Consider the following 11,213-nt stretch of genomic DNA (forward strand, 5'->3'; position numbering starts at 1 on the left):
ACACAACCAAAATCAACACCCTTAAAAAAATATTTTAAACTCATAACTGGTTCAATGCTCATATACACAGTTATAATAGTTATATGACACAGTGAGTACCATAAAAGCGCTTTCAAAATATTTTAATTTATACTGTAATTAAATAATAATAAAATACCTTGGTAGAGGTATTACTAAATAAATTTTAAACGCGATCGTAAATAATAAAATATACGCACGTATATAATTAATTGAACCATTGAATTATTTCGAAACAATAATTAGAAAATACTGTTTGAAAATTGTTTATTGTTTTAACTGATCTATACTAAGAGTATAACGAGTAATGGACTATATAATATTATGAAATCATATTATATTTTCGGCGGCAGCAATATTAATTGGTAGCTTGACGATCATAATCTAATACGTATAGTTGCTAGTTGCTTAGTTAGTTACTAGTTGCCACTAGTACACGCCGATCAATGAGTATATAGTATATACTATATAGCATATATAGGTTGAAATGATAAACGGCCGCGTTAAACACTTAGTCAGCATATTGTTTAACTACATAGCAGGATGTGTAACTGTGTAAGTATACTAAAATAAATACAAATAAATAATCACCATAGTATATTTCGTAAATTAATTAATAATTTATAGATAATATTATGTTGACTAAGTGTTTAATATTACAATATTGTTCTTATTTGTCATAATAGGTGTTGGTAATATTATTAAATGGAATTTTACATGGTTTTTATATTATAATATATTAATATCACGTCTTTAAAAGATTTAATCATTATACTTACTAAATGTAATGCCACTACACGAATTTATTTTAACATAGTTTTTTTTTACATAGAGTTATATCGAAGTGTTTTTGGTGTGATATTTTATACATATTATACATATAGTATAATTGCGCGTCAGTGGCATACCTACAATGTTTGGCCAATATATCATAATAATGATGAATTTACATCGTGAAGTCGTGCATTTTCAGCCTATATTCCAGGTGTGTACATATATAACAATAATATAACACAATCCTACTATAAACAGTGTTGTGACTAATCTAGAAAATTATTTAATTATCTTTAATCTGTATCTAGAATCTAGATACATTTCTGTTGTATTATCTTTATCTTTATCTAGATAAAAAAGTACTTATACAATCCTAACACTGAATTTATAATGTATAATATATCTTAGAAAATTCGTGTGAACGCTATACAGTCAGGCGTCGAGAAGATACGCATTCCGTTTTTCGAAAAATTCATATTTTATGAAAATATCTTTTCCAATAAACCAATACACCGTATATTGTCATATATATATATATATACATAGATACACATTCGGTTTCGGGCATCAAATATCGTCGCCACCATCGAAACTCCACCGTGCAGATGTATATGTGTTGGTGCAAGTGTTTAACCGTGTGGGTATGTCTGTATTTGTTTGCAGTGCTTGTCGGTAAGGGTGGGGGGGGGGTGAGTGGTTTGATGGGCTGGCAGATCGATGGATGAGCAGGAAGGTTGGAGAGTAGTTCGCCTAATAGAATTTCCGTTCGCCCGGTGCTCGTAGGCTCCTGGTCTAATGGGCCTTCGACGCGCAACCGGTGGTGGCAGCCACCACCACCGTCTACCACACCAACGCTGTAGAAGCCGCCGCTGCCGCCGCCGCCGCCGCCGATAGGGCATAAAAGGGGGAGCACAGGATCGCCGATCACCATTTCTGTCTCAACAGTCATCTTATTTTCCTGTTAAATTTTTACGTGTACTCTCAAACCCACAACAGGATGGCGTCCATGACAAGTTTATTTATCCTACTTGCACTCATTTTCCATACACAAGCAATTTCTAACGCACCCGAAATATTTCCACAAACAAATCCAGGAGAAGAGCTCCAAGATTCAAAAGGTAAAAAATTATAATCTTTATCGTTTTAAAATATTTAATATTTATTTTTTTGTGCATTTATATTTTTATTTATTGTTAAGACTTATTGACATTATCTTACCATTGGCAATAATCTTATTATTTAATTTAATTTAATTATTTTTAAACATTATAATTTTATTTTATATTTTATTAATTTTCTTTTAATTTTTATATTTTTTTCTACTGTGATTGTTACATTCTACTGCATAAGTACTTTATACAATCGAATATTTCACTTTACTAATACTTCACTAATAATAATGGTAAATTGGTAATAAAATGATATAATATTTGCAGAGAATATTAGTTATTATATAGAATTGGTGATATTTAATTTAAAGCTTATATTATACTAAGTAGCAAAAAAATATTTTTTAAATGCTTGAAAAAATGTTGGAAAATGGTTTATTCATTATACAATTTTCAAATGACCAGTTTTCCATCGTATATACGAGACGAAAGCGCAAATCAAAAGAGCACATATATAATATAGAAACATATATTTTTGGCTCAATCTAAGTTTCAATATACAGCAGTATTTGGTTGCGTTTTAATTTAAATTGTATTGTTGTATTCATTCGTTTTCGCGTACTGTATTTACGTAGGTACCAAACAATTCTCACGAACAGCGAGAAGTGATATCTATGTAAAACCAACATGACGTAATAAACATTTTATAAATTATATACTTATTTTACATATTATACACTATACCAATTAGTCTATCGCGTTAGCCATAAGGGCTCACTACCCGTGCTTTGTGCACAGCATAGGGCGATTACAAATCAATCGAGCGGTTTTGCGTCTAATATCGGATATGAAACAAATACGGAGATGGGGATTGTTTTGTAATGAGATCCCCTTTTTAATGTTGCCTTAGAAGTACAATTGAAAGGGTTAGATTCGCGACAAAAAAATTGATGAAAAAAAAATTACTGATACAGGAGTCTAGGGGTGGCCAAACTTTTTGATAAAGTTATACTAAGAAATGAGAATATTATGTTTTTCCTTTGTGGAGTCATAAAAATACATGCGACTATTGGATAAGGTCGACTGGAATTTTTTATTAAACTAATAAATATATAATAGTACATTTTAAATTTAAAAACTTTCATTGCATCTTGCGACTGTTAAACACGTATTTATTCGAATACACTTTTAAAACCGTTTGATCGATGCGAACTTCACACATTATTAACCCATCTAATACACAGGCAACGCCGTGACAGAACAGTTAGTATATAATATATGTATAATGAATAATATAATTTGTTGTTTTAAAAAGGTAGGTTTAATTGAGGAACTATATCTACAGATATACCTAACGCGGTAATATTTTTTACGGTGCTGCGATGACGAGGTTAGTTGCCCGAATCGCTGAATAACAATTTTGACGAATTACGAAGACAAAAAGTAATGCGTGACCTAACATTCACTGTACCAGGTCCCTTTCGAAAGTCTCGATTAAAATAATCAAGCGTAATTTGACCGACGCTAGGATCGTCCGTATGACGACGATTCACTACTGTCATAATAATATCTAAACATTATAAATACCAGGGCTTAGCACCTGAATCATTTATTCGGGTTTCGGGTGCTGCATGTATTCGGGTGTTTGAACCACCGGAATAAAAATGTAAACAAACATTTGGGTTTTCAAAACCGTTATTATTCGGGTTAATATTGGTTAATACGGGTGTCGAGTAATCTGGAAAAATCAGTAAATATCTGTAAATAATTATTGAATTTACCTATGATTGATTGTAAGATTGTTCCTGTTATTATATTATTAATTATTTAATTCTACAAAATTGAATTCGCAACATGAAATACATACAAAATTATATATCACACGAAGATAAAAAAAATAAAAAATATATACGGGTTAATCCGAATAGATCATTCGGGTTTTAGTTAATACAGGTGTTAGGAAAATAGAATCATTTAGGTTATATGGGTTTCGGGTGTTTGGTTTTTAAGGGTGTTTAGGGGTGCTAGGGGTTCGGGTTAATTCGGATGCAAGATAAATACCTATCACTTAATCATCGTCTCACTTAGACGTCCATGTATGAAAGCGCAATAACAATATTGTATAAATAAACAGTATAATATTCTTAAATTTAATGTGGTATTCGTCTTCTTGTGTGTATAGTACATGTGGATAAAACCAAAGATTACTGTCCACCATTTGGATCACCAGACGTACAATTTAAGGTGAAGGTGATAGGCACTTACGATCCACCGGCAGGCGGATGTGCTTCCATGCAACCAGACAGTGGAGATATTGTACCAGCGTTTAATTTATGGCTGGGTGATCTCAAATATGGCATTGGAAGTTGCGAAGAAACGAGTACGTATAATGAATTATTATAATATTGTTACAGTTCAGTGGTGAGGGGCGGGTCCTGTGCTGCGTCCGCAACTCCAGAAAGGTCTCCCTGTCTAAAATTGTGTTTTTATTAGGACATACGTAAACTACGCCCAAATGACATTTTTTTTTTTTTGTAAACTGCGCCCAAATTGTTGTCTCCGTTAAAAAGGTATAATGTAAGCTGCGCCCAAATTTGTATCTTATGTTAAAAAAGTATAATGTAATCTGCACCCCGTTTGTAAATTATACAGAACTTTTAAGAGGATGCCAGCGTAGTATTTGTTGCCTCTCTCTAATCCACACGCAACATAGCAAATTTTACGTTCACAAAAATGACTATAACTAATTTCTCAAATTAGAGTGAAGTGACCTATTATAGAATTTAAAGTTAAGAACATTATCTAGGGCATTTCATAGGCGTTTTATTATATTTTTATTTTAAAGCGAGTTATGAGTATTTTAAAATTGTAAATTTTTTACACATTTTACTATATTTATAGTATTTTATACTTCACTCTAATTTGAGAAATTAAAATGGTTATAATCATTTTTGTGAACGTAAAATTTGCTATGTTGCGCGTGGGTTAAAGAGAGATAACAAATACTATGCTGGCATCCTCTTAACCTATTAAAGTAAATCTATGGTTGTGTACTTTTTCGATCAAAATGTATTTTTGTCCAAAACCATAGTATTTATAAAAATACCAATACGTTGTCAAATAACTATTGAACTATATGATAACTGATGATTATCACTACATCGTATTCACTTTAATCAGTGAAGTCACAATGGCCGAACAATTCGTATCACAGCGCGAAAAGAGCTTAAAAATAATTTCAAAATTTAAATGTAAAATAAATCGGCCTCTAAGTTCAGGTGAGGTTAAGTGACGATGTACAGTCAAAACTTGCACAGCATTTTTAAAAACGGTAGGTTATGATGATAGAATCGCTAAACAACAAAATTTAAACCATAACCACGAATCATTCAATGGCCAAAACTTTCAGAAACAATTCGTGACTGGTATGTGAAACGCAAGGCAACCAAAGATATATGCACTAAATTTTATTTTATTAACTATTAATATTAAAAATATGGCTGTAATAAACCAAATATAAATTATTTAATTATTTAATTAGAAATTGTATTTTTTTTTTACTTTTGCAAAAATATAGCTCTTCATTTTTAAAATTTTATCACAGCACAGTTTACATGTCAACTTTGTATACTTGAAAAAAACTCGGGCGCAGTTTATATGTGTGATTTTATGTTTACTTGTACCTTGGGTGCAATTTACAATCGCTGTTTTATTAAATATATAGTCGATATCACTCATACATAATGAAATTCCTTTTAAATTTAATTTTGTTATTAATTCAATTATTTTTTTGATATCACCGCGACTTATAAAGATGTTCACGTCCATTTCATCAGTAGTTTCCAAAAATAAAACTAAGCATCTACTAGTTCATTTCTCACATAATAGTATTTTACTAAGATATATATTTACATTTTTTGTAGAATTATTTCTCAGATATTTTTCGTTATTAAGATTTAGTGAATTGAACGCTTTAGGTTTAGGTTCTAGATAATTCATACATTTCTGGCCTTTACTTTTTTTTGGTTAATTTATTTTAATATCGTAGACAATAGTTAGTTTCTTGTATAGCTGACTCGTAGAACACTAAGATCTAGGTAGTTTTTGTTTGTAGATCCAATATTATTTATTTTATTTAGGCAGATCCGAATAGCTTTATTCTGCTGTGTGATTAATAGTCTTAGTATATTCTCAGTAGCTCCCCCCCCATACTATTATTCCATATTGGCAAATTGATTGATATAAAGGCAATAGTATACATTTCTTTATATCAATCTAATACATACATTATTTTATAAGTATTTTAAAAGTAATTATAATATTTTTTCATGCGAATATTAGCAGAGTATTAGTATTTTAATACATGTTTAAAAGTATTTTTTACAAGACTGCTCATTACTCATGTATTTGTTTTGTTCTAGTACTTGAAGCAGATATGCACCACTACGTGTTTAAGTGTTTATCAAAACAACCATACGTAGAGTATGAGTACATTAAAGGTTGGTATGTTCAACTATACAACAAAGGTGCCAAAAAAAATAACTACAGATGTAGCGTGAGTATACTATGTTTACACATACCTTACAGACAGTGTTGTACAAAGATAACCAAAAAATTATCTAGATAAGATAATAGATAATTTTAAAAAGTTTCACAGTTTAAAGCATGCAAAAGTTGTAAAATGGCAATTTTGTTATAAATCAAATAATATAAAGTATTAAGTTACCTATGTCATTATGATTTATTTCCTTTAAAATTATCTTTATTTATTTTACTTATATCGAGAAACAAAATAAGTACAAACTAGGTACTTTTGTTTATTGCTTAAACATAAAAATTATATTATTAAACTATTTTTTTTAAAGATATTGAGTTTTTAATCAGTTTAAAATATCTTATACTATACATACTATGAGATTCAAATTGAAGGTATTTACTTGTAAGTGATATCGAATCAAAAAAAAAAATATATAAAAACTTAACTAAAAAAACTCACAAAGAAAAAATTAAATTATCTAGATAAGATAAAAAGATAAATATTTTAATCTAGATAATGCACAACACTGCTTACAGATTCGATTAATAAATTAGGGATTTTTATTTAATATTAGGGGTTAATCTATTTTTATCTTTTTGTCCACTTACTGCAGTTATACAAAATACTCAATGATGAACTACGATCAATCAAGATGGTGGTTAGTGGCGACGAATGGTGTGATGGTCTGCCACAGATGTTGGAAAGTGAAGAAGACGCAGGACCTAATAGAAATGCTTCGATGGGTTCTTTTGGTCTTTTATTTACTAAGAATGTGGTACATCCATTACCATTATCTGGTATCAAAAGATGGTCAGGAATAAGAGATGGTGTATAAAAGTTTGTGTGTGAAAAGCCAACGATCATAAAACCTAATAATTTGTCTTTGCGAAAGGTATTGTCGTATTGTATTTTTTTTTTTTAAATTTAATAACTGATGTACACTATCTACTATAAAAGTTTAATAAACTAAAATATTATCATATTATGATTATTTTGATTTTATGTGTACCTAATTATAATAGTATTTTTTTTATAGTATACTCTATAATTTTAATAATAAATTTAATAATATTCTACTATCAATAATACCTAATCGATTTTTAATCATTATATTATGTTCTTATCAGTGGCGTGTCAAGCATAAAATAATTGGGTAAGCCAGTTTCGTTCTGTAGTGTGTAAGTGTGTTTATATTGTTTATAACTATTAGGGAAGATTTGTCCTATAAAATGGGATATGGGTAAGACAATATTCTTTAATAAATATTAATAATATTAATAGTAACATTTTTATTTTTGATTAAAACAAAACTAGTCAAATAAAAATCGGGTAGGCCCGGTTGACCGGTCTAGACCGGTCTAGTCGGCCTACCCTGTAAACACGCCACTGGTTCTTATAACATGCAATTAATATTTATTAAATAATTTTTTTAATTATTATTTTTATTCAACAATACCTAAGTGATTTTTAAGGAATTAAAAAATTACACTGCTGAGATATTAAACCAAACTTTGTTATTCAATTTATCCCGACTGCTGTCTAGCGTGGAAAAATGTGGGGGGCGTCGAATTTTGTAGTGTTTTATTATAAAACATCAAACGTATAAAAAAAATTGGAAAATTAATTAATTTATATTAACAAAAAATAATTAATGATGTGCATATTTTTTTATATTTTATATTTTTGTATATCGTATATAGTATACCTATCTATTTTGGTTCATTACAATTTATAGTCATTAAAAATATAGAAAACAGTTTTTGATAATACTATATTTAACATGTTGGTAAAAAACATCATGGCTATTCCAACAATTGAGTTAAGTCTTCTTGTTTTATTATCATATGAAGATATTATAAAATAATTTGCAAATAAAAAAACAAGACTTCACCATTTAAAGTTAAAATAGTTAAGTTACCTAAGTTTATATGCAGTATAGATTAGTTAAGATGTTAAAGTTAAACATCTGTTTTGTATGCCTTATAATTTGTACTATATAATAATACAGTTTTTTATTATAAAAAATATTGTAAATTGTAGTTTTTTACTTAATGCTCTTAACAATGGTTATAGTTTTGTATTATCATTAATAAAAATTATGATTGTAGGTTTTTATTAAAATTTAGTAAAAATTCATTGACATTTTTTCAAAGTAGGCTGAATAAAACAATCAAAATAAAAACATTGGTAGTCTAAAAATTCAAATGGATGTCTACTACTATTGTCTAAAAATTTAATATTAAGAGTAGGTATTATATAACTTATTCACTTTTTTTAGGAGCGGCAGATTGTTGGTGCCTATAGCCATAAAAAAGATAAATCCGCTTTTGATAATATAATTACATAAGCTAAATTTGAACTAAACTATTTTTATTCTTTATTTACGAAAAATAATTACAATTTATTTTTTATCGAGAGTATTTTTTGACTATTTAAAAATTGTATAAAACACCTTAGTATTATTTTACTCTGTATTTTACTATTGTTTGTATTTTCAATTTGTTTGACTATTTTTTTTCAAGTAAATCGAGAACATTGCAGAAAGTTTTCAAAATAAACTAAAATTTAAACTGAATACTTATTATTATTATTATACAATATGTAAAACAAAAAATGAAAAGTTTATAACTCTAGCATGTAAAATAATAAGATTAGTATTTAGAAAAGTATTCCCAAATATTAATTGTAGGCTTCTTGTTAATATTTAAAATGTTCAATAACGAAGAAGAAAAAAGACCGTTTCCACACTTTTTGAGAATCTTGTATAAAATATATTAAAATATATTTATAACACAGTTATGCCTATTATGAGTTTCAGTAAAATACATATTTCCGGTCTGAATACAAAACTTAAATTTCAAATAATGTAGTATTATTAGTTATAAGTTTATTACTATAAATAATCGATTATCTCTCCAGACATTTGTAAAACATCCGGATTTGGAGAAAATTAACCTTTGTTCGGCGAATCAGCTACAAGGGCGGCACCGTTTTCGGGCGTTATTCGATTGCGTTCTGTTCTAACCTTTTATAGCTTTTCAGTATGTCGATTGCGTTCACAAGTCGGATAGGTAAATTATTTTTTCTTAACTTTTTATGTTCAGATTGTGTCCTATATTCCTATTGTATGATATAAAAGCATTAAATTACACTATATTTTAATATTATTTTAGTAATGACTATTGAATACATTCATAGTTCTAAGATTGATATATTGTTAAACGAATTGTAATAATTAACAATTATTTTGTAAATAATATTAATACAAAAACCAATAAAAATAAATACAAATATGTATATAATAGGAATAAATAATTTTAATAATACATTTCTATTTAGTGAATACATCATTTAAAAAAAGATTTTTAAGTGAAATAATTTTAAGGTATTGTAAAGGGGTTAAAATTTTATTATTTAAGTTGTTTATTAGTTTATCAATAAATTTCTGTTTTTCAAATACTTTACTCTGTGTTTCACAGGTTAGGTTACTAAAAATGACTAACAATGACTTGACATTATTTTTATGTATGTATCTGTTTGACATTGTTTTAAAATATTTAGAAATTGATGAATATTGGGATGCAATTTGTAGAAAAATAAGTTAAATTTTGAATTAAAGTTTTCGCAAGCGTTTGTAGTACATTGCATACTACTACTCATTTCAGGCGGGAAATGTGAATTTGAATCAATGTAGTAATCAATTAAATAATCAGTAAACACACCATATATGATAAAAATATTAGATTTAATATGTTAATTTATCTATCACATTAACGCTTACCTACTATATAATAGGACTAGAAGAGTAGATAGGATTTTTGAAAGGGGGGATCAAAAAAAAAAGAGTTAAATGGGAGGGGAAAATTGAAAAATCCTCCACCTTCCCAAAACTTTTTACATTGGTAGTAAAATATAGAAACAAATGAGAAATAATGAATATAATTTGAATTGATTCAAAATTCACATTAAACACAATATAGTAGATTATTCACTCCAATACTCCATAAAGTCAAAACTTCTGAATTATAAAATACTACATCATTAAATTTATAAAAAAAATGAATAATAAATAAATTAACAAATCTTGTTTTCTCTTTTTTTTTTTTGCTAGTTAGTCTAAAACTTCTACTATTATTAAATATTTCTATTAACTGGTATAAGTTTTAGGCCATTTAGCCGTTTCTGCAACAAATATATTTTCACACATTTTCAACAATCCCGCGAGTGTCTTTTTTTAGATTTCAGATGAATAAATGGTAGATATGTAGTATGTACTATGTATTAGTGTTCTACGTATACGAGGTGAACCCGTAGCTATAATGATTTCATTAGTAATTTCTCATAATTTAATAACAACGATAATATCTGATAACATTTTAAACACAGGCTCACAGTGGAAGAATAGCCCTTTTAGTCGAGCATACATAGATATTATTATAATATATAAAGTATTGTCTCTATAAATAATAAGATAAGCTATAATAAAGTATAAACATAGTGGTTATTGACCATTTCGACTAAATAAACATTACTTTGCTACAAATAAAATAAAATTATAATGGTATTTAGTATTGACAAAATTTTCATAATTCAATAGCTCGATAGATCATAATATCACAAAATATTACATTATAGTGCATACTGCATACTGCATAATGTAAGCAAAAACATAAAAATAATAAAAATCCAATTGAAGGGGGGGGGTCAGACCCCCACGTCACCCCTTGTATACGCCCCTAAATAGGACGCAATCGGAACACGGAAAAGGTAGGAAA

The 11,213-nt window shown here is 28.2% G+C and overlaps 1 protein-coding gene across 1 annotated transcript; it reads left to right on the forward strand.

The window, feature by feature from the left end:
• The first annotated feature begins 1,737 nt into the window (after window positions 1-1,737).
• On the forward strand, window positions 1,738-7,368 carry LOC113559953. Its single transcript, XM_026965749.2, has 4 exons — window positions 1,738-1,910; window positions 4,084-4,281; window positions 6,323-6,456; window positions 7,052-7,368. Exons 1-4 carry the CDS (start codon window positions 1,790-1,792, stop codon window positions 7,271-7,273), a joined length of 675 nt encoding a protein of 224 aa, XP_026821550.1. The 5' UTR covers window positions 1,738-1,789; the 3' UTR covers window positions 7,274-7,368.
• The last annotated feature ends 3,845 nt before the right edge of the window (window positions 7,369-11,213 follow it).

Source organism: Rhopalosiphum maidis, chromosome 3 (genome assembly GCF_003676215.2).
Source record: "Rhopalosiphum maidis isolate BTI-1 chromosome 3, ASM367621v3, whole genome shotgun sequence".
Taxonomy (NCBI): Eukaryota; Metazoa; Arthropoda; class Insecta; order Hemiptera; family Aphididae; genus Rhopalosiphum; species Rhopalosiphum maidis.

Bases quoted from the DNA above. Each gene is read 5' to 3' on its own strand.
- LOC113559953 (XM_026965749.2), top strand. From the start codon at position 1,790: ATGGCGTCCATGACAAGTTTATTTATCCTACTTGCACTCATTTTCCAT. The intron at 1,911-4,083 runs GTAAAAAATTAT...TTGTGTGTATAG, and splicing joins AGAGCTCCAAGATTCAAAAG to TACATGTGGATAAAACCAAA. The intron at 6,457-7,051 runs GTGAGTATACTA...CACTTACTGCAG, and splicing joins AAAATAACTACAGATGTAGC to TTATACAAAATACTCAATGA.